Source organism: Harpia harpyja, chromosome Z (genome assembly GCF_026419915.1).
Source record: "Harpia harpyja isolate bHarHar1 chromosome Z, bHarHar1 primary haplotype, whole genome shotgun sequence".
Lineage (NCBI taxonomy): Eukaryota > Metazoa > Chordata > Aves > Accipitriformes > Accipitridae > Harpia > Harpia harpyja.
Genome location: NC_068969.1, coordinates 10,899,203 through 10,924,383, shown reverse-complemented (window position 1 = coordinate 10,924,383; position 25,181 = coordinate 10,899,203). Strand labels below are relative to the sequence as shown.

General features: G+C 35.3%; 1 protein-coding gene across 41 annotated transcripts in view; it reads right to left on the bottom strand.

Annotated features, from left to right (window-relative positions):
* SLMAP (sarcolemma associated protein) overlaps positions 1-25,181 on the bottom strand; it is an 87,302-nt gene that overhangs the window by 3,509 nt on the left and 58,612 nt on the right. For 22 of the 41 annotated variants that reach the window (XM_052776952.1, XM_052776950.1, XM_052776961.1 and 19 more), the window contains 9 exons: positions 21,188-21,244; positions 17,669-17,749; positions 17,343-17,402; positions 11,193-11,315; positions 10,371-10,445; positions 6,497-6,817; positions 5,068-5,185; positions 3,326-3,497; positions 1,704-1,838 (listed from right to left, as the gene is read on the bottom strand). In XM_052776952.1, the coding sequence (XP_052632912.1) occupies positions 1,704-1,838; positions 3,326-3,497; positions 5,068-5,185; positions 6,497-6,817; positions 10,371-10,445; positions 11,193-11,315; positions 17,343-17,402; positions 17,669-17,749; positions 21,188-21,244 (1,142 nt within the window). Of the gene's footprint in view, positions 1-1,703; positions 1,839-3,325; positions 3,498-5,067; positions 5,186-6,496; positions 6,818-10,370; positions 10,446-11,192; positions 11,316-11,799; positions 11,926-17,342; positions 17,403-17,668; positions 17,750-17,888; positions 17,911-19,705; positions 19,877-21,187; positions 21,245-25,181 lie in introns of those variants that run through there. The other 19 variants (XM_052776975.1, XM_052776973.1, XM_052776976.1 and 16 more) reach the window with 5 other exon arrangements.

Sequence of the window (25,181 nt, the reverse complement as noted above, 5' to 3'; positions counted from 1 at the left end):
AAGATATGCAAACTCAGATACAGATGGGCCACAAAAAAGGAACAAATCCCACAGTGGTAAGTCACGTTCTGTGGGACACTGTCCTCAGAAATGGAGTAGCAGATAATGATTCCAGCATAAGAGGACAATGGTACTTGAAAAATTTGACTTTGGAACTCTGCCCAGTATCCATGATGCTTCAAATAATCCACAAGATAGATATGTTTTACATTACTGATGGCAAGTAATGTTTGCTTGAACAGCAAGCTTATCCTGCAAGTCCTTATGTGGTTGGATGCTGCTCTTCACACCCTGACCTCCAGGTTTCAACTGTTATAACTCACTCCTCTGGAAGCAGATTTTGGCAACTGCTGTGGTTCCTGATTTCTTCAAATACTCACCTCAAATTCTTCCTAAAATTTCCCTTACCTTGCAAGCTTTTCCACTTTCATCAGGTGCTCCAATTCCCTTCACAGTATTTCTTCCCTCTACTATCCCCCTTTTTCCACTGATCATTTTAATCCTGAAGTTAATGTTTTTAACAGAGCAGAAAATCTCACATTCACAATCACTTATTCAGTGTGATCTCTTCTGTTAGAGTGGGGTTTTTTTGGTTGTTTGTTGACTTCTGCCTACTTTAGTAACTCACTATTATCTGAGCATTGCAGAAGAATTCTAAGCAGGATGCAGGTTCCAAGAGAATTAATTATAACATCATATTCCTGAAAATATGGCTGAAAAAGTGAGAAGGGCTTTGAATTCTTTACATCTTTGACAGCTCTACTATGTTAGAGGTTTACATTCAGTAATTGGCTATGGCAATTCATATTCATCCAAACTTTGGGCATCTAGCAGCCAGCTGATTTTAGAGGATGGGACCTGTAAAACTTTATTAGTCAGAGAAACAATTTTCTAAAAGGCTATTACAAAGCATCCATTATCCTCCTGTTTTGTACTGTCCACTACAGGAGTTGTTCACCCTGCAATGATTATAGAGGTAGTACAGGAAGACAATAAACCAGCCATCCCAGGGTACTAAGGTTTCTAAAATAAGGCTATGACCACCTTATAACATGTCTGCCACACCCTTCATGTTTGGAAGATTTCAGAAGTTTCGGTATAAACAAAAGTTGTCCCTAGCTGTAAACTCAATTCTAATGATACCACCTCTCAAATTAATCGCAACAGAAAAGAGTATTTTCATTAGTGAGTAGAAAGGACAGTTCAACTGCGCTGTTTAAAGCATGAGCCCATCAGGTATAACCACTGTTAAGAAGCATGAGCAAGAGTAAGGAGGGAACATCCATTGTAATAAGTACTAATAAAATAAAAGCATCTTGAAAAAGATTGCTTAATTCATTTGGATACAGGTTTCTCAGCTTTTACCCATGTGCCATTCTCTGAAATGAAAAAGTTTTACTTAGTTCTGGTTCACTAGTATTTAAGCCAGATGTTTCCAAGAGAGCAGATATCTAAGGCCATATTTAAAACTGTCACGCAACTGTAAGTTTAACTTGCATGCATAATTGTAACAGCGTATTAACCTGCAAATTTGCACAGGTAGTACCAGAGTGGAATTTTGCATATACTATGGTACACAGCCTTTTTTTTTTTTTTTTTTTTTTAAAGTCCGTCCTTTTCTATTTGACACTTACATATTCCCTCAATCAACAGAATTCCCAGTGTCATAACCTGATTTCCCCACATATTTTGTACAGACTTACATTGTTTCCTTTTTCTTGTAGCAGCTTCAGGTTTTCTTTACACTGTTTGAGCTCTTCTGTGAGTGACTGGTTTTCTTGTTCAGCCATCTCATACTTTGCCTTCAGCTCCGAGAGCACAGTCTGTGTTCTTTCATACTAAAGACAAAGAGAAAAAAGTCTGCAGACCTCTGGACACCCAACACATGCTTACATCTGCTTAGCGCACAGCTTCCTTTCCTGTCATCTGCCTAAAGCAACTTGCCTTGGATCAGTACACTCTCTTTTCATAAAAGCAGGGTAGAAAAAAATCTTAGTTTATATTTTCTTTTTTTCTAAATGAAGATTTTTGTCAATGACTTTGACAGGCTAGAATTACTAAAAACAAGGAAATGCAAAGTAAATGCAAGGCCTTAATTCATCTTGCATACCAAACAATCACTCATTATCATATTGGAAAGGACCGTAAAAACTATGATGACAAAACAAGAAAAAGGAGAACAAAGAGTCCTTTACATTTAAAGAGTGTTCTTGCATCTAGGCTGTAGCTTAAATAGCTATACCAATCAAATAGCTGCAAAAATCAATGTTCTGTATGAAGTAAATCAAACCCTCTTCCCACATAGCAAACTGAAACGTAAGAGTAAGAAAGGCATTAAAAAAATATTATGCCTTATTAGTATCATGCCATAATCCTCAGCGTGACTCAAGTACAAACAATACTGGGTAAATGTGCCTCATGTTCCTGCAGTATGGGCAGCTTCTCCTTTTTCAAACTCACGTTCAATTTTTTCTATAGATCACAAGCTTTCTAGTAGTCCTCATGTCAGGGATTAGTAAGGACAGAACCAATGACTCTCAGTACTGGCATTTACCACAAATTTAAAAGACCAGGCATCTTTACAAATACATCTGATTACAAAAACACAGACTAACAAGACCAGGTTTTTCAAATTCTGAAAAAGCTAAGGAATGTGACATGGATGAGTTAATGACAAAGCAAAGCAAAGGACTGCAAAAGAAACTAAAAGCAGTGACTTGGGAAAACTTCACTTGAAATGATCATAAGTTAAAGTGAGTAATTGTTGGAGAGTATGGCCGCCTTCTAGACATAATCTGTAGAGGTTAGGCAGATGAAATATATGCTCAAAATGCCAGCTTTTCCTTATGCACTTGCTAATCATCTTCAGCAGCCCAGTGATCCAGTAAGATGAAAGGAGATCTCTGTAAAGAATGCATAGTCCCACTGGCAAATAAAAGAGTTTAAATCTAACTAGGAAGATCATACTGACTAAAAAGAATTAATTTTGACTCACAACAGCTAATGAAACTCTGTACCACAATGTTCAGGAAGACTGAATAAGGGTGTACCTGTCTGAACAGCTTAAAATTAAATTCACTAAGGTAATGCACGAAAGTAAACTTTAGGAGGTTCCTAAGATATATGGAAGTCATTTTATCTGTAATCTTCCTTTTTAGATTTAACCCCCAGTTTATACATTGTTAGCTACCATAAAAGTACTTGCAATAAAAGTATGAAAAATTTTGATTACTAGAAATCTTGTATTTCTCTTTTTCTTTTAGCCTAAAAGTCAAAGTCATTGGCCATTATATTCTCTCAAAAGAGAAATAATGTTTTGTGTTACCTCTTTCTGAACATCTTTTGCTTGACTCTCAGCTTCACTGAGTTGGCTTTTTAGACTAGCTGCATCCCGTTGGTGTTTTTCTCTCAAAGATCCCATCTGATTTTCAAGTTCCTTTCGAGACATTTCAAGAACACTTATATCGCTGGTTAGCGCTAAACTCTGTTTCTGAGAGCTGAAAAACAAAATCCAATTGATTCCTCATGTGTTTTAAATTTAAATAAACACAAGATTTTTTAAAGCACTTTTCATCCTCCAAAGCTTCACACATTATTTTTATTTAATATAGAAATATTGGCTTAGAGCAATCATAGAAGTACAGATCATCATGGTCTCCCTATACAAAGTACTGACACAAAAGGGCAGCCATAGTCTTGCTTTTAAATATATGTGCACAGCTCAGTGTGTATAATTAATCATAATCTCTAATTTTAATAATTTACCCATTCATAATTTTTAGCTTCTTATTTTAATTTTATTATTCACTAAGTATTTATTATATATTCCAAAGTATTTTGAAATCAATTTGTAACGAGAAGTCGTCCATCCAAGGTTGTTAGAAGTATTTCACTTATTTGCACACACACACCTGCTTACTCCAGTTGCATAAGCTAATATCTAGTATATATTCTTCAGGTGTTCAGTACAATTGTGTAACAGTCATAGAAAGCTCTAAAGTAAGCCATTACAAACTTCAGTGTAATAACCAAGTAGTGTTAATTTGTCTGTGCAAAACAAAGAAAAATAAAGGAGAGATCTTGCATATCTCCATTATGCAAATCCCCTATTTGCTTGTGTGACCTTCCATATGAAAAAAAAAAGTGGAAAACAGGGCATGATGGAACAAAAAAGAAAGGTTTGATTCCTGTTAAATAACATATTAGTTCTAGAAATGTTTTACCGTGCGAAATTTCTATTTTTTCAATTAGATCTTACAACAGTGAGGAAGCCAGAAAACAAAAAAAAAAACCCAAACAACAGATGGTTGGTAAAATTCAGATCTACAATAAAACAAAGTTGCTGTCCCGTATTTACTTCGTGAATTAAATTCCAATATCTGAAACTGAAAAACAATGTAATAGTGGCAGATGAAAGGATAAGAGGGGAAGTTACTTCCAGGCAGAAGATTTAGATAGCCTTTAGCAACATCATGTGCTCAAACAGCAAAAGAGATACAGCAAAATACAAATACTCCTGCACTCTAAAATTCCCTCCCAAAGGTATTATGGCACTTGTGATAAGAAGATTCGTATTTTTCTGTTAAGCAAAACATGATATAGAATACTGTTTCTGCCCATCATTACTATTTATAATGTGACAGGCTTCCATGAGACACCATACTGAGAATCATTTTCCAACCCTGAATGCTGAGAAATTTTTAGGTTAGGAGATCTATGTGGTTTATTATCTTTTAAGTAGAAAGATAACTGTTAAGTCTAAATACTTCCACAAAGCATGCTTCCAAGTCCTTATTAAAAGCAGCAAAATAAGTCAGGTTGCCTTATGTCTATATAACACAACTGGTAAGTAATACAGAAGCATTTCCAAAATAGAAAAAAACAGCTTGGTATAACAATATGGCATAAAAGTGTGTTCAGCCCAATACTATGACATAAATAAAATTTCAATACATTTACTGAAACACCATCAGGCATTTAGTATCACTTTTGGGAAGAAAAAACAACAACAAAAAAACCTTTTCAGCTACTACGATACCTTCCTAGACAAATCCATTGTGCCCTCACCTAGAAAGCTCCTTCTCTTGTCGCTGAAGTTCAGATGTAAGCATAGTATTTTCCTTCCTTAGTGTAACACATTCAGCTTCCAGAGCACTCCACTCTGCCTTCAGCTTTTCAAGTTCACCTGCAATGAATAAAATTTAATTGAATTGAGTAAAATTATTTCATGACTGCTTCAAGTATCACCAGCTAATAAACAGAGGAAAAGCTGGTATCAATCATAAATCTCAAATATACTTGACATGATTATAGTCCCATGAATTGTCTCACAAGCACCTATAAAACATTACAGTATCTTCTACTGTTATGAGGTTTGTGAGCTGTTATACAAGCTAGTGCTTTTTTTTTTTTATGCAAGCTTTTTCTAAGGCACAAAGGAAGAGAAAACAGTCTGTTTATAGGTCTACTCTAGCATTTTAGAAACAGCGACAGAAAAATGTATTTGAAGAAATTAATTTCCCTGACTTGAAAACAGCAAACTAGAATCACTAGATACCATGACTCTGTTACCAGGAACAGAATGTTTAAAGCAATAACTAAAGGGTGAAAATGAGACCTTTGAAATAAATCAGTCCCTGGTAAAATAGATAAAAATCAATGTTACACACATCTTAGTAATACAATGACAGAGACTGGAGTCTGAACTGGATAAAGGGTTCTCTGACAACTTCACAAAGATTAACCGATTCAGAATTTAAAGTGTATTTTACATATGCCAGTTTCTCTGTGGCATGTACAAAGTTTCAGCACAAACTTTTGAACTCTTACTAGCAGATTCTCCAAGACCTGAAGCTATAGGCCTGGAGTAGTGACTCTCAACCACTCCTCATGAGATGTGGGTGCATTACAGGTAAAGTGAAACACAAATGAATGAGCCTAAAAGAAGCCGTACGCTGGCTCAGTACAACATAATTGTATACCTCTCGTCATGTGTCCAGAATAAAGCTTTAATTTTAAATTTGTTTTAGCATTTTTATGTTAAAAGTGAGATGGCATGAAGAGTTTTATTAAGCCATAAAATACAGTTATTTGTCTCAAGTGAAGGTTTGCTAGAAAAATTAAAAGGTCAGAAGCTATCCATTTACAGGCTTAAATTATACAGAAGTTACGCATATCCCCTTGAAAATCTGCGGCAGTATCAATCCCTCAAACAGTACAAGTTTTCAATCTTTTTTAAGTGGAATTATACTTGGTCTGCTCTTGATTTCAAAGGGTACCTAAGCTAATTTAGGCATTTAATGAAGTATACAAAACAGCTTTTGTAACACTACAAGCCTTGATACACATACATAAATACACACATATGTGTGTATATATATAGACATAGTAAATGACTACAGAGACAGACAAACAGTGATTTGAATAATTGACATTCATCAGATTGATAAGGATGCTACTGTTAGCACTGGTCTGTGACATCCTTTTAAACAAGTACCTTTTAAGCGAGTAGCCTCTTCCTTCTGCTGATCCTCACACTGCTGGCATCTGAGCTGAAAACTCGCTTGCAGATTGACAATTTCTTTTTCGTAATCTGAGGCATCCTTCCGCCAGAGTTCAAGTTCCGCTCGCACTGTTTGCAGCTCGTCTTGCAATGCAGAAATATCTGTATCTCGTTCCGATGCTGCCTTTTCTGCTACTTGTTGAAGTGACAGAATCTCATTTTGAGCACTGACTAGTTCATCTCGAGTGCTTGAAACTTCATTCTCCTTTTCCTCACGAAGATTCTCAATATCTTCTTGTAACCTTCGCAACTGAGCTGGAAAGCATACATTAATGTTAATATTTTTTAAAACAGAAAATCTAAAAAACATAACTCCCTTTCTCAACATTTAATAAGACTAAAGAATCCTAACACAATTAAAAAAAGATACTAATCTTGTCAAATGTGTACCCTTAAAAGCATGTGTATGGTGTCATGTATTACAGAGTCAAAAGAAACTAGAATTATAGTTGGACAAAGCTTTCTTAGGGTTGTGTTATGTGTGCGATACTAAAGCAAGTCTCCAAAATCTGGAACGAAAATTTAGATCCAATTTCATTGTAGGCAAAACGAGTATTATACGAGGACACCGTGGGGTTCAGGGACAACAGGGAAAGCAAGAAAGCTTCTGTGACAAGCCAAACAGTTGCAAAGCTACAACGGAAATGTTTGCCTGTTCAGTAGTTAACTTGTGATGTCTATAAAATTTGAGGCACAGAGTCTAATTTTTACTTGTCTCAACATGTAGTAAAGGAAATAAAAATTACTTTACTTCTTTCCAAAAAGCATTTTTCAAAGTGCAAGGTGAATTCTGAATTGAAAGGGACAGCTGCACCAAATATACCGAACTATCAGAAGTCCTTAAGCATTTACAGTTTACTGTAAATGTGCAGCAGTCACACATGCTAGGCTATTTTACATCTCTGCATGGAGCAAACCTTATAAATTATACCCATTCAAAACTGTTTCATTACTAAACACGTTTCTTTGAGCGCAACTATTTTTTATAAACACACATGCACATAGAATCCAGTGCCAACAGTTGGAAAAAAAAGTACAGTACAGAGGAAAAGGAAGTATGAAAGAAAGAGGAACAAAATTACAGTTAAAACCCTGACTGATGGAAGTGAAGTGTTTAATTTGCTCAGCATTTTTATTTTGCTTTTTAAAGAACACATATCAGAGTTCAAATATAGTAGTAATATAGGTAGAATTAATATACAGGTACAATCTAGAAACTTTGCTGTTAGTTGATGTACAGTGAAGAAGAAAAATGCAACTTTTTTCTCCTCTCCTCTGAACAGGATCCAGCAAGACATTTAGCTCATTAGATAAACTAAAGAACCTATGAATTACCCCGTTCCACACTCTGGAGGAAAAAGAAAGTATAGGGAAAAAAATATTGTATTTATTATATATTGTAATACATAAGAGCTGTTATAGACAACAGTAAGTTAGATTTCACAGCAATTCTGTGTAAGATGAAATGGTCTATCTGTTCCATAACAAAGACATTTGCAGCATGATGGATTTTTTAATATATGTGAGCAACATGAGGCTTACTACCACCTCATTTGTTTGGAAATAGTTTCTACAGGCTTATACTAACAGAATAGCAAGCAAAGTAGTAGATGAGAACAACGTGGCAGCAATACAACACATTACATATTAATAAATTGCCTTTCCATGTATCCTTACATTAGAAACCTTGAATCTACCAAACCAGTATGCTAGGAACCCACATGTTTCTAAAACACCAAGAATTATAACTTGCTAACATAGCAGGTGCCCATTAATGAGCAAAGAAATGTTTTTTTCAAACCATACCTTCCTGATATTATTATCTTTATCAAGCCAAGCTAAATTCCTGCTTCTCGGTAATGGCAGTATTTCAAAGAAATTTGGGTTTTTTCCTTCTGTTTGCATTGTTGATGAACAACTCTCCCTTTAAATGTTCAGGCATGAAAACAAGCATAGTATGACTGAAAATCCAAACACATACATGTGTTTCTAAAGTTTCGTGGAGTTGTAGAAATAACTTACAGAGGAAAATTACTACCAAGAATATTGGAATGGTTTCTGAAGCACTGGATATAATTTGAAAGGGCAATTAGAAAGAAAACTTCCATTACATCTCTTATTTATGTAAGCCATTACCTCATCTAAACTAACGCTTAACTTTTTTTTTTTTAATAAGAAATGACAAGTTACTTGAATTTCCTTGCCTTATCTATCTGTTCATCTAAAGAACTTCACACATAGAGACAGGATCTCAGTTGTTTCTGTGGCACCTTCTCTTCTCTATGACAAACATATAAAGCCATGTAGCACGGGCTGGCCTGAAACTTTGATTCCATGAAAATACTTCAAGAAATGTTACTGCATGAAGCTGCCAGGATTTTTTTCTCCACTACAGTTCACAGAGACTGCCAAGAGAGAATCTTGACATATTGACAACTTTTCCCAAGTTGTGAGATGTGACACACCCCAAAAGTTTGGGAAGCAGCAGGCATACAACGAACATCAGAACATTCTGAACTACAATGGAGAGAGAAGTAGAGAAAACATTAGCAAGACCTCACTTGAGAAGGATTCATGAAACAAAAAAAAAAAGAAAGTACTGAACTGAAAAGAAGCACCTTGCAGTTAAGTTTGGCTCTGTCAAGCTTCTACTTTGATTCTCCTTTTTTGAGAGGGAAAAAGATTTCTTTTTTCTGCATAAAAATAACTATCAAACTCTAATTTCTAACACTACAGCATTTTTTACTTGGAGAATTTTCATTCTTAGCAGGATAAGAGTCAAAATTAAATTGCTCCTCTTGTTCTGAAGATGGGTATTATGTAAGCTCCTCTTTCTTACAGGAGCAATGGCAGAAAACATAAACATTATTTGCTGATATTTATATAAAACATTGCTATTATATAAGCTTCTCAGTGTAACTGGTATATGGCAAGTACCACATTCCACAACAAACTACTGCCCATAAAGTAATTTGCTAAAGCTATTTTGATTTCCTAAGAAAGTGAGGACTGTTAGTCCATCTGCCTGCCTGCTCATCTGCCTTCCAACCATTTTTGGGTCCAAACCAAATGTTATGCTGACAGAGATGCCAAGGTATGAAGCTCCTACAAGTTTCATATCAATCAATGGCTGAGTAGATGTTCAAACTAATGCTTGCTCTAAGGAAGTCACAATATAGCCCATATTGATTTTAAGGCTAGACAGCCTCTTGACCAATGAGGTCACTCACATGCACAGGGTGACAAATTAATGTAATACAGAATACGTGACACACAAGTTACGTAAATCACAGGATACCATTCCACTATGATTACTTTGGGCTGAAAAGAGCATGATTGGTCATACTGTTTTTTCTAAAAGCACAGAAAGTGTCCCTGTTGCAGAAATTTTACTGCATGCTGTGGGGTTGGATGTAGATCTGGATTAAAAATTTCTTTAAGAGGATCCTATCAATGAAGTAAAGAGACTGAGTGGCATAAAAAAGACTAAACCTTCTGAGTGCTCTGAAGATAAAAATAGTCACAGTAAGAAGCCCTGGATCATCCAAAGCTGAGAAAGACTGAAGAGAGAGGAAGGAGAAGAGGTATCTGTTACAGGTTACATCTTTTGCATTTTCTAAGTTATGATTAGAACCATAGGAATTGACAGGAAACATGTCACGATAAAATTCAAAGATATGGTGGAAGAAATCAGATTTAAAACATACACTCAATTAATATTTTCCTTTATTAGTGCTTACGATGCCACGGAAACAGCCAAAGCTATATATTTTCCCTAAAGAGTGGGGTGAAAAAAATAAATTCCTACCTTGCAGAACATTTATTTGCTTGTTAGATTCTTCAACTTGCACTCGATACGCTTTTCTCTCTTCTTCCAATAGCGCTATAAATGAAAGTGAAAATGTGCCCAAAAGTTTTCGTAAGAAGTATTTCAGCTGTGTAATTAATTTTAGTCAAAACTCCCCTTAAGATTAAAATAATCATATTATTTCAGTAAGTTATCAAAGCTAGTAACTGTGTAAGTAGTTTAATAAAAAGTTAATATTAAGACATCATTCCATTATTATGGTAGTATTACAATTAATTTGAAATTAATATAATCTGTTGCCTGATCCAAAAACTCCATGTGTACTAAATACAAACAGGTGTGGGAGGAGAAAAAAAAAAATATCTGTAAATATACCCCATAAAGAACACTGAACAATAAGCAATTAAACTGGACTATACTATTTCCTGTCAAAAACAACCCACAGTTTTGCTGAGGATAATGATACAGCTACATATCTGATAGGATGATCTAAACAAAGAACTACCACTGAACACATTACATTATGTGCATTATCTGACTGAAATACAGATTAATAAATATCTGTAGATTAATATATTATATAAGGATGAAATACATGGAGTTCAAGTATGTATTCAATACTGTGAAAAGACTCTAGAACCAAAAAGTCAGAGCTCAATTGGACTGTATATAGTTTAGAAAAAAAGCAAAAGGTTCTCACATTCTGCGCAGGAGATGAAACAAATTTATCAGCCAGTCCACAAAACTGGACCCCCTTTTAAGACTCCCTGATAAATACAATTTTAATGGATACCCTACACAATCAAGTCATCTGGGTCTCACCTTGAAGTTCAAAGCATTTTTGTTTACTTGTCCTAGCTAGCTCTTGGGCTTCAATCAGCTCCTTGTGCAGTTGCTGAATTTCTTGCTTAGCCTCAGTCTCTGATTGTGCACCCTGCAATTCATCTGATAAAAGAACATTTTCTTTAAACTGTGAATTTGTACAACAGTTTATTTTGCACTGCCATGTGGTGACTGGCAACATTTATTCAAATCATCTGAAGTTAGTTAAAGTAAACTCAGAATTGGGTTAGGTAAATATTAGCAAAAATATTAATATACTTTTAAAAGGAGGAAAACATATGCAAACTTTAAAACATCCATCATATATAACATGCAGTATAAAACAAAAAATAACAAGCAAGAATTAGAGAGGTTTTAAAAACACTGTATAGATTGGCAAGGATTCCTGGACTGACAAAAATGAACAAACAACAAGCATAAAACAATCTTTGACTGTGTTTACAACTTGTCTGTTTTAAAAGGAAGCTACTCTAACCCTCTCTCCTAGCACACGCTTATCAGCACTGATCCTGCATCCCATCCCCTACCTCCCAACCCATCCCATCCCCTACCACCCTCCCACAGTCCTGCTCCTAACAGCACGTACCAGCCCTGGCAGGCAGCATACCAGCACACTTACAGACCCAGCCTCATACTGAGGCTGGTTAATGCCAGTCAGCTGCAAGAGATTATGCAAAGATTTGCTATGAAGTGGTTTGCTACTGCCAATCAGCTTGCTACCATGCAAGGCTTGGCTTCCCCCTCTACCTCTGTGGACCGTAATGACAAGAAAAGCAATAATTTAGGGAAATTTTCTAAAACAAAATTAAGAAAATGAAGAAAAGTCCACCCTCTTTATTTCATTCAGTGGCCTAGTGAATACTAAGCTAAATTTTGTTTGCAAAATTTTTTTTTCCACTATGTCTTAAAATATCAGATATATCTTTAATACAATCAGATATCTATGCATGTTATTTAACCTCTAAATAAAAACATTTGCTCTTCCCCACAAGTTTTGTATTAGCTAAAATGCACATGAAATACCTCTTGGGCTTATAAGTCATGACTTGCAGTCACAGGCAAATTAAATACTTTTAAAGCTGAAGTTTTCGGGGAATTTAAAAGAGGAAAAATAAGTATTTGTAACTAAATAGCAGTGTCCTCTAATGGGCACACACTAGAAACTAGATGCAGTAACAGGGAGGAAGACAACACTCTAGCCTGCAGGCATCTGCAATGCCAGGAACTGGATCCAGGAAACTCTCATTCACTACATTTTCCTTAAGTAGTGTCTGTGTGGAAACAGATCTTTCAACAGGCACAAACGGCACTACTAAACTATATAGGCAGAGGGCTAAAACTTTATATAAGGCCTGTTAGGTGAGAAAGGTAGAGGAAGGAAATCAGTGAAAAGAGGTCCAGCTGTGCATCATAGGAGAGGAAAAACAAAAAGCTAGGTGTGTTACACAGCTAACTCATTAATAAATGCCTACCACTACAGACCATATGGATTTCAGATAAAGGCACACTGCTTAGAATAAAAACCCCAAAAGATAAATTACTTTGGTTGCCTGGACCTTTCACTAATAAGAAAAAAATAAATACAAGCTATAGTTTAGTTCGTTATTATACTTTTGACATTCGTATTTGACTGTATATGTCACCAATAAAGTAAATAAAAATTTTTTCTGCTGTTTTCTTAATTTAAAAAATTGTTTATCAGATCATGCTACAGTATTCATACTGTATCCCTCTAAGAAAAGAGGCTATGCTTTTCATATTCTCACAGTAATGAATTCGTGGGATCGAGTAGAGCTGAGGGCACACATGTGCTCTTAAGACTTTTTCAGAACAGAATTATGAGAGCAGAAAGAACAAAGAGGACTACATATTTCATCCAGATACTTTCTAGTACAGTTTATTAGAGTTCCAAATCCAAGTTTCTCTTCACTGAACATGTTTTGTTCTTAGCTTCTCATGGATAAAGACTTGGGGCAATTAGACTTTCAACCCTCCTTAATGAGACTGTTCAGAAGAAATGGATGAGGAAGTTGACAAATTATGCTCAAATCATGCCTGATAAAGAAGCAATGTCCCAAATCCAACAATAGACACCCTAAATGAACTTTCTGGGGGACAGTGTTTTCGAATCAATGAAAGCACACATCATAAAAGATAATACTGCTTCAAAGGAGATGAGGAACTCAACTTGTGGGACAACATAATCAGTTTAGCAAAGGCACAATCAAGGTAAAAAACTCTTTCCTACTCCAATGCAATAGGGGAATTTCCATATGCCTGACATACTTCTAATTAAAAGCCAAGAAATATAAGCACAAGAAAATAACAGCTTTTCTGTCCTACCCAAACTGAAAATTTCTTTAATGTCTTTTAGTTCAAAGCAAACATCATTTTCCTGCTAACTCTAGTTTTGAAAAAAATTCCTTAGTGAGTAGGATTGCTCTATTTATAAGTAATAAAACTACTAAATACCATCACGCTTAGAATTAGTTTCCTCAAGAAGCAAATTCACATCACAAAATCCTGGTTTGAGAACCAATGTAAAAGGCTGCAATTAAAGAAAGTGTTTGAACAATTTCCAGAAGTATTCAGCACTGGACTAACTGTTCTCAGAGAAGTCTAAGGAATTCTACCATTAATTACAAGGTGCCAAAAAAAAAAAAAAAGTCAAATACAACAGTTTGAAAACCCTCATTCATTTATTCTAGCTCATGGAAAATTTTAATCTGTGATCAGATTGTTTGCCATGTTACAAGAAACTTTCTTAATTAACACCACTTTGTTTCCCACACACTCACAGTGAGGTTTCCCTTAACATCAATTATTTAAAATTGTTAAAAAAAAATTAGCATGATCCGTACAAATCATTCCCAAAGCACAGGAAAATTTCTTCTCCTTCAATCTGGCTCAAGAAAAGCAGTCTAACCCATGGGTCAGTTTTGGGGAAAAATAACCATTTCCAAATCATTAAAGAATATGATGGTTTGTGAAGGAATATTTTGCAATTTTAGGACCTATAACATAAAATTTCAATAAAACCAAAAGAAAAACAAAACTCAGATTAAATTAATATTTACAAACATGAAGATACTAACAGAGGTCTGCTTATACATTTGCCTTTACACTTTTGTTTTGATAACAGAGATGATATAGAACCACACATAGGCTGTGGTCTTAATTGATCCCTTCTCTGTATGTGCCTGGCCTGTGGAAGCAATTTTATGAGTAGGCTGGTATTTCTCCAAGTCTCACAGTAGTTCATTTTCAGAATTTTGCAGGATTTCTCAGGTTATTCAGATGACTATTTTCAGAGTACTCAGATGAAGTCAGATAATTAAAACCCCGAGTTTTCTTCAGCTTCATAAGATCCACATAAACTAAAATGTATTGTATATTTTAAATAAGGTATCTGGCTATTGCAACATAAAACAATGGTTCCCAAACTTTCTGAATCAACAGACCATTGCTGATTTTCAAAATTTCTTAGGTAAACTACCATTATTCAGCAAACCCTCAACTGAAAACACTTTTTATTAAGATTCCATGGAGCAGTCTTGTAGTTACTATGAAAATGGAAGGAAGTTGATAAGAACAAGATTACTAACCTTCCAATGACATTTATTGCTTCTTTCCATCTGTTTAACATTTACCTGTTTTTAACTTCGCAATAAGTAGTCACAAACAGCCTGCCTAAATAGAATCTGTTATTAATGGCTAATAAAGTCATTTACCTCATGGGGAAGGAAAAAAAAAAGGCAGTTCTACTAATTTGTGACAGCTTTTCCCCCTTCCCCTCTTTGCCAGATTCTGACTTGTAGAAAGTTGAAACAAATCCTGAATACACTCAAAATTTATTGATGGAAAATACACTTGGAGGAAACTACAGCAATTGAAAGTCTCATCATTTTCTTGTTCCATTAATTTTTTTTGTAATTTCCAACAGTTAAACAAAAAGGAACACTGCCTTTTCCAGCAGCTGTTTCCGCATTCCAAACAGCTGCCAGATCAGAAATGTTCTCACTCTTCCTGAATTGTACGACCGCATAACAAATCCACTTGAAAGTCTTTCTGTGGCAAATAAGATCCTTTTTAGGGCAAAGTCAAGCATATGAAGTAGCTCTCTGACAAAACCTCAAACAAAACTGCAGGTTTATAGGCTCTTCATAAAAAATACAAATGATTCACTGTACAGATATTTTTTAATGGTTTCATGAGAGCAAAATAGGAATGCCCATAAATAGCCTCAAGAGAAGAAGAGTTACTGCAATTATTTTAGTTAATTGCAATATGCAATTCAATAGCAAAGCGGTCTATGCAAATAGGTATTTTTTTTCTACTTATTCACTTAAAAGTTCAGTAATGGTTATGGTTTAAAACTTCAACTGAGTAAAGACAGGTGAAGCAATGAAAACATCCACATTAGCAAAAGACTGCTTCCATGTTACTACAGAAAACTTGATTTTAGTCCTTTAAGGGTTCAATTAACCCTCCCTGCCAGTTTAATATACCCTGGACAGAGAAAGTATAACTACACCGGACCCTTGCTGTGACCTGAGACTGTTCTAATCCAGGAAGCAGCATGCTCACAGCAGCCTTATCTTGGTCTTGGGCTGTTAAATGAACCTTTCTGACAGAATTTAGGAAGACTTCACTTCCATATAAGGAAAATTCAGGAATCAGTGGTTTTCAGCCTGAGGGGTCCGTGGACTACTTCTAATGTGTGTGCAGAAGATAACTAAGAAATCCAGCCAATTAGTAGAAGTCTTCAGTTGGCTATCTTCGAACTGTAAGAATTTGAACTAAAATAATTTTGACAGGAGCTGAATTCAGTTTCTCTACTGTACTCTTTACATACAAAGGGTTGTTCCAGCTGTGAATTCTGTGCATGTGACAATGCTCACAGGAAGCAAACTCCTTAATGTGTATCTCATTCTGGACTTAAAAGTTCTGATAATGAACATCATGCTTTTCAACCAAAAAAATTTTTTTCAAATAAAACTTGCCACCAAACCCAAATTTATTACCAAAACCAAGACTATCATAATCACTACAAACAACATCACCAGATTCTACCTTCTAACATAGGAAGTCACTGAATATACTTGTTATTAACTGCAGACATTAGAACAAAACCCAAATGGAACATGCTCAGTATCTCAAACACTCCTTTTTAAACTACTTTGCTGAACTGATATCCAGTGGAAAATATCAAACTCAATTTTAGTTTTGCTGTTTGGAAACACATATAATACATGCAATTTTTGGAAGTCCTTCTGTCATAAAATTAGAGTAGTGTAAACAATTACAGAAAAAAAAAGCTCTTTTACAGGTCTCCTAAATTTCATTATGGTTTCCTGTCTTTCTGAACGATGAATAAATGACATTCTTTTCATCTGTGATCCCAACGTAAGCATCATTTTACAGATCTTATCCAATGTCTAATTGTACATAAAGCACAAAATAATTAATTTTCAGTATGCTAAATGTAACAACCAATTAATATCCCACAATTTTTTCAGCTCATGAATATGTAAATATTAGCTTGCTAATCAAGTTTTAAGTACATGCCTTCAGTGCAAAGAGCAGTAAAAACAATTTAATTTTATAGCTATGAAGCTTGAAGCTAAGGCTCAGCTATCATTCTAATACAGTTACAACAGGAAATTCAAATCTTGATTGTGTTAACCAAAAAAAGATTTTAGATTTTTCTTTTTAACCCATCAGGTGCAAACTAACAGAAGCATTTCTGACAGCAATAGAAACTATACAAGCAAAATTTGGCAATGCCTCCACCCCACAGCTATTAGCCCTAACTTAAGTGTATGCTGAAACTACTTCTCAACTCTACTTGAAGTTATAACATGTAAATTCCCAGAACAGTGTTGGTCAGCGCAGAAACTAGCTTTATGCACAAATTATTTCTACACTAACACTCAGAAATATGCTTTTATATCACATCACCCAGTAGAATCATTATTGATATTTAAATGCAACTCTTCCATACTACCATGATCAAAACATTTGAATTTCAGCACTGTACTTCAATGCACATTTGATAAAAAAACCAGGTAGACAAAAAGACATATATACAGATTATGCATGTAAACTTACAAAAACAAATTTGTTTACCTTTTAGAAGAGCTACTTTAGCAATAGGTTCATTTAGGTCTTGGTCATCCATTTGGGCATCTAAAAAAAACCAAACCCACACTTTTCAGAGAGCAGGTAGACTGCAGACAGCTTTCCTATATGCATTCTTTAAGCAAAGAGAAGCTTTTATATTATTCTCACTTTACAACAGTTAATTATGAAATTGCAAAATAGACAATACTGCTCTAAACTTGTATCTGGCTCCGCATAATACACACCTTCTCTACTCTTTTAGAAAATGCTCATGATCAAGTGATTTAATTCAAACTAATTAGATGTTACAGAAACCTCACTTAAATGCTTACCTGTAGTGTCGTCGCTGCTTTTTTCCTTGCTTGGACTAAGGGTGTCCGACAAATCAGATTCTTTGACTCTTGCTTGATTCTCTGTAAAAGACAAGGAAAATCAACTACAATCAGTAAATGCTTTTTTCAGTCTCTTAATAATAATTTCTTTTATACATCTATTTATTTAACTACTGCTAAATGTCAATAGAAAACAACAGTTGAAGAAACACTTAAAAACCTGGTAGTTGTTTATTTCTTTGAAAATCTGGGCTAAAATGGATTCAGCATCACTAAAGTCATTAATCTAGCCTTGCATCTAATAGGGGATGTAACTCCCTCATGCACAGCTTGAACTTTTGTTTAAGCTGTATTCTTGCCAGTTGGAACTCTGTGCAAAAGCTGATTCAATCAGGGAACAAATAAGAAAAGAAAACTAGAACAATGCAGATACTGTAACAAGTCAGAAAGAAACCGCTGTTAAGAATAAAACTGTGCTTCAGTATTTTGGACAAATAAAATAATAGCAACAAGTCTTGTATATACGTACTGTTAAAAAGAAGTGTCATATGAACCAGTAAAGAATCACAGCAATATAAATTAATACATTAATTTCTAAAAAGAATTTTCAGTTCAAATCATATCAAGAGAAGGCAGTCTATATCCTTTCCACCAAAAAATACTTTAATGAAATACCTGTTCATATACAATTCACCACATTATTACATGCAGCTTAGTGAAGCCATACAGTTGTTTGGTTTTTTGTTTGGTTGGGGTTTTTTACCAGTTCTAGGTTTTTAATGGAGACAAGACATTTTCAAAAGGTGAGTGGACTTAATTATACTAGTGCATCCTTTTCCCACACAGAATTATCCCTGACTCAGAGTTTAAATACTTTATGAGGCTGTTATCTTTTTTTGTTGTTGTTGTTGGTTTTTGTTAAATAACCACTCCAGTTTAGTTCTGATGGGTCCGTTAAGAGAGGCACACCATCTTTGGTGTGGGCAAACCCAGTAAGTTTATCAGCGAGGAACCATGTCACCAACATGCAGGTGAGGTTACACATAATGAAGTCCTTCTTGGCTGACTATGCAGAGCCTTGATTTGACAGCAGCATTGCTGCCCACCTACAGATTAACAGAGGTTTACTCTTGGGTCTGAAGTTCCAGGTAGAAAGATACATATAAAAAGGCATCATTACAACATTCCCAGTGTACAGACTTTACTTCTACCATACATGCAGAAAAGCACAGTCAACACAAATAATTTCTTCACATATAGATACTGTAGATGCAACAAAAGAGTACCAGGACATGGAAAGATGCACAGCAATAAATAAATCAAGTGTTGTTATACCAATAGTGTTAATATATGAAAATATGTAAAAAACCAAAGGAGTAATGAGAAAGCTTGTGTGCATTGTTTTTTCAAATAACAAGAGAATAAATAAAACTAATCACCCCCAAAATGAAAGAAGTTAAGCAAAAACTGAAGACAACCTGTGCACCGACACGGGGAAATTAGCAAGATTATAAAACACAGACAGGTTAATAGAAAAAAGAGTTTTCTACATCTAATATGAGAAGTTTTCTGGTTCTCTGTGCCAGAAAAACATCCATTTGTACATGAAACACAAGGTGGCAAGTACAAACAAAGCAGCTGATCAAGAGCCAAACTTTTCCAATCCTAATGTAACTGAAATCACTGGGGAGGAAGAAGGGGAAAGCACCCATACGCTTAAAGGACATTAGGGGTTCAGACCTGGCAGCTATTCCAAACAGCTCTCTCATGACTTCAGCAGACTTCAAAGCTCATAATGACTGGAGTAGTTAAAAACTTGATGTTTGGGGGTGGTTCTTTGCTAAAACAAAAAGGGTACTTGCCTGGTTTTAGATATTAGTTAGGAAGCTTATTCCTAAAGACATTACAATAAAAAGCATTTTACATGTAGCATACAGAATCAAGCTCACAAGATTGCCATTAAAACTGTAACAATTACTAAACCAAGTAATACATTCTTTTTAAAGTATTAAGAAAAGTATATCCTAAAAGCCTCACCCATGTCGTTTATATTAGTGGCCAATCCAGAAGCGCTAAGCTGAGCAGTATCTGTATCCAACTAACTTTACCATATCTGGTCATACATGGGAAACACAGCTTTCTTGCTCTGTGCAAAACAGGAGGAACAGCGCAAGTTCCAACTGCTGCCTTAATTCTCTCTTCCCCCACCTCCCCCTCATACTCCCCTCCCACCCACCCTCAGGTGCACCAGCTTCTTCCTCCCTCCTGTCCTCCTCCCCCTGAAACACAGAACAGGATTAGGCACCAGAGAAAGATGCATCAGTGTCTACATCTGAGACAGCAGAAGTCAAAAAGAGAAATGATTTAGAAACCTGCTTCCTGTTCTGGAACCAGAGTCATAAGCACAAAACTCTTTCCTGTACTATATTATTTTACGGCAGTTCTCCCTATTTCCCATAATAAAGCTGAGCTGAATATAGACAAAATGATGAAGTATATTAAAATGTGTTGACATCATACTTACTTGATGAGTTAGAATATATTAACAAACACTAAAAATAGCTCACCGCTTTGCAAGATAACTGGCATCTAAGTGTTACGTTACAGTTATTGTATGCATTCTTTTGCCAAATATGGCATGTTGTCTATAGCTTACTCACAGAAACAAATTAAAGGTGCAATTTCATACATTGAGGTAAGAGAAGATAAACTGAAAAGTCTCTAAAATACCAGAACTTTTAACAAGCTAACATTTATTCAATACAATAATACTTTTCAGAAGGACAGAGGGTAAACAAATGAGTTAGTATGTCTAGATATTAATAAAAAGCTACAAAAGTGGAGTCAGCCTACAAGTCCAAACAATCTTACATTATTAGACACATAGGAAATACTGATCTGCACACTTTGTAGCATTCCTGATTTTGGCCCTGTAAGATATGGCTGTTCCTTGACAAGAGAAATCTTTTCTAATTAGCTCCTTGTATTTTACTTGTTTTATACAGAAAAGAGTAGAGATACACAGATACATTTTACTTAGGAAAGGCACGTTTAGGAGTTTAATAGTTATTTTAAAGTTATGAGGGTGTAAGTTAGGAAGAAGTCAAATTGAAATACACTTTGATTTAAAACTTAAAATGAGACCAAATATTATTTCTATTTAGTCCTACAACAGAAACAAAAACAGGTTGGAAATTTATGCAGGCACTAAAGTTTTAAATCAATTTACAAAAACTATTATGTTTTAATTTTTTTTAAAGTGCACATTCAGGCAAGGACTCATTAAAAACCGAGACTAGCATTTCATGCACTCAATCTTCAAAAATTGTTTCCTTTAGATCTTTTTACCCTATGATAGTATTTGGAGCAGAGTTCAATAAACAATATACCTTCCCTTCATTGATTTCTTTCTTAAGCGAGTATTCAACAAAACTCAAACTGCTAGTTTAAGACAGAACATGCACTGAAATGACACAAAAAACATGCTTCAAAAACAGTTAAATAATCCAGAAGTCTAACCTTTCAAAAGCTTTGTTTCTTCCACTTTGGTTAGATGTCCTTCATCTATGATCTTGTCTGCCAAACAAAATAAGTGTTACTTTCCAAGCTCAAATTAAGCAAGCTTCTCCCTGCATGCATCTACGTAGACTACATTCCATGACCAAATTAAAAGCTGATAATATTACTTCCTACTCAGGCTTGAACAAAAACTTTATTCTGGCATGGAATAATGAGACAGAGCACACAAGTCTACCAGAACTTTGTGATAAAGTACATAATTATTTCTTCTGCAATTTATTAGCTTATATTATTAATGCTTCAGTTCACTAATGAGAAGTTAGGAAAATTAATTTTTATGAACTTCTAAAAATCTAACTGGGAGTAATAAATAATACATTTCTCAAGTTAGTTATCAAAAAAAGAAATTCTAAGAGCCAGTTGCCTGACACAGATATCCACCCGATACAGCAGAAATCTAGAAACACGCCACAGTAAAACAGCAATTGAGAAGCCACCTCCACATCACAACGGCTTTAACAGTGCCTATGAAAGGTACACAGAAATAGCCTTTCTTAGCTTAAAACTTTGAGAGCTGCACAAACTTGCAAAAAATTGTGCATGCACCACATTCAGGTTCACAAAAATTGAGTTTACATATAGCATTCACAGGAAAGTCTATTCATGTATGTCAGATGCACAATAACCTAAACCATGGAATTTGAAACTAGATTGCTAAATTAATCCTAACTCCAGCTAGGACATGAAGGCAGACAGTAAGACCAAGGGAAGAACAGGTCTGGATTAATCAAAGACACTAAAAGAACTATTGAACCATTAATTAATTACTTATTTGGAGGAGATTTCATTATTTCAAATTCCTTAAGAACCGCCTAGTGATGCCAACACGCAAAATTATCGAGGATGACGTATCTTACAGATCACATCATCAATTTCTACGCAGTAGATCTTGCAATTTAGACAATGTTGAAAGCTGTTGACATCCACTGAAAGACCAGGCTTAAAGCTGCCTCTGCCTCCACTCTGCAGTCTCCCTGCTGGACATCTAACAGCCAGGCAGGCAACTGAGTTTGCTGGTTACCCCGTGTAATATTAACAGGTAACGGATACGCAGAGGAGACTGGATGAACAGCACATACAGGAGAATGAAGATTAAGGAAGCTGGATGACAGTAAATCCTTTTCAAATTTTTAATTAAAAAAAAAAAAAAAGGAGCTTCAGTCAGCATTTCCAGCTTCAGGTAGCTCTGAAGGGGAAGAAGTCTCTCTACTCCTTCGATGGCATGTTGCTGTAACCATGACAATCTAAAGCCAGAGGAAGGACAAGATTTGGAGGGAGATATCTTTTTCAACCCTAGATAGTAGACAAGCTTTCAGACAAAAAAAACCCCCGGAGGTCTGAAGAAGGGTTTGCATGGCCAAAAGCTTTTCCTGTCCCCTTCCCTCCCCCACAGCCAGAAAAACCAGTCTAAAAGAGATATTCCCTCCATCTACTTTTATCTACAAATATTGCCGTGCATTTCGGTAACATTTGACAAATACTGCTTCAGAAACACACTGAACGGCACACTGGATTTTCAGGCTTGGCTTCAGGTCTCAAGCAACTGTAGGAGATCACTCATCACCCAAGTTCAGAACAGTCTCGAGTTCATCAGAGCTGGAGAGAGTCCCTGTGCCTAGGTTGAGGAAGGCACCACAGTGGGAATCAAGTTACTGCAGCCACAAGTGAAGAGTTACTGAGTGATATCATGAGCTCTGTTCCATTAAAAAAAAAAAAAAAAAATCTAAACGAAAGTCTTCATATGTGATTATTCCAGGACTCAGTTGAGACTGGAAGCAGGGAAGAAGGCAGCAAGAAAGCAGCTGAGGAATTCTGCCCGTATGTCTCAAAAAGTTAGCTGAATGCAAAAAAACATACACTCAAAGTAGCTATCAACTGCTTGATCCGAAGGGGTAACACCTCATCTGTGCTAGACTGTTAGCTTAAAATAGGCTTCTATAATCAGTTTACAGAAGAAAACTTACTTAGCATTATGAATTGCTGGATCTTGGAGTTTTTACAATTCAGTAACTGTTAAAACCAGAATAATTATAGTACAAACCAAAGAAACTAGTCTTCTTGACCTGGGTGTTTTTCCTAACTGAAACCTTTGCAGCAGCTTTTTACACTTTTAAGAATTCTCAATTCCTATGATTAAAAAAATGCAGACATAATGGTTTTTTTTCTTTTCCATGGTGGCTTACTGTTTTCTAATGTTGATTATGAATTTCAAAATTTGTACAAAAGTTTTCTTCTTGATGCTACTTCTTCAGCAAAGAACTTCAGCAGTAACACACAAGTTCCCTTGCCCAGTGTGACCCAAAGCTGGTACAGCCAGTGTTTTTCACTTGGTGGCTGACATTTCTCCTAACTTAGAAAACAAGTAAGCTTTCTCTGTGTTTTAAGAATGCTAGCATTAGTTTATTTCAAAGCCAACAAAAAATAGTTTATTTCAACACATCTGTGTATATTTAGATAATAAACAGAAAATGGGATGTTGATGTCATTGAACTAAATAGAATTTTATTCTGCACTCTGTTACCACCCTAGTCACTAATGGCAGAATCCAGACAACAATCAGAAAGTAAAGGTAGACATATCTTCAAAACTTTGCCTTTTCAGATCCCTGCATCTTTTCATATTACTATTTCAGAAAACTTCATAAACTTGATTGATTTTTTTCATTTTTTTTTAAATCAATCCACATTTTCCCTTAGTCAAGATGTGCATTTTTGGCTATCAAAATATAAATTAGGGTGAGGATCCCAGCTTTAATTTCTGGCACAAATAATCTTTACTTTCATGCTATCCAGTTACTACTTAACAGAAAGCAAAGAGTTATTGATACATATAATAAATAATAATTTTTACTGAACCAATCTGCTTTGAAGTTAAGCTTTCAGTTCATCTTTATGAAAGTTTGTGTTTCTTTTTGCTGATGAATGCAGTTCAAAGGCAGCTTTCCTTTAGGGTTTTTAGGCATTTCCTATCTTTTCAATTTAAGAACTCCGTTTTAGATTTAGGTTCCCTATCACCATGTGTAATATAATAGTTAAGATCTATTAACATTACAACAATTACTTACATAACGTGCCCCCAATACATTTATGTTTTTGTATCAAATTATTCTTTGAAGGAGGCCAGGTTTGAAGACCAATGAAAGGAAACCCAGCCCTCAGCACACAAATTTCAAACCATCTGAAAAAAGTGATACCGAGCAGCTTTAACTTTACTTGCCACCTGCAGGTCATAAATTAATGGAAAAGTTGAAAATAGCCATTCAATCCATCCAAAAACTCCATTTTAGATAGATAAATAAAAAAATATTAAAAACTTAGTAAAAAGGCAAAAATTGACTTGCATTTAAAATCATAAATGCAAAAAATCACAAAACAAGGAAAAAAAGCACACAAATAAAGAAGAGTCAGATTGGAGTGAAAGATAGGAAGCTAGCAGGGCACCAAATCTCTCTTTCGTCTATACATCATCACCATTTTTGGTAATAACTCATATCGTGTACTAATCAAAAAGAAGCACCATGATTTTTGCTGTTGATGTCACGGGTTTTCACCAGTGGTTACTAAAAAAAAAGTTATGAAATGAGCAACAAGTGAACTGGATGTAATGATCAGAAAGTAACAGACTTTCCAGATCATTCAGAGCAAGATTTCATAACATTCTACAGATGTTGTAGATCAGGACAGGTTACTGGATGATATCGTGAGCCATATTCTGCTTAAAAAATAAAAATAAATAAAAAATATTAAAACCTACAGAAGCCAGATGTTATAAACAATGCTACCTAAGTTAAGCATTCAAACTGCATTGCAAGTAAGATTTAGTGTCCTGTCGTTTCTCCCCCACCAAAAAAATTCTAGCTTTAGTACCTTGACAGGTCTTGACTGCTCTTAACGGATAACACTTTCAATTGTCCTATACCTCTGTAGCAACTGTT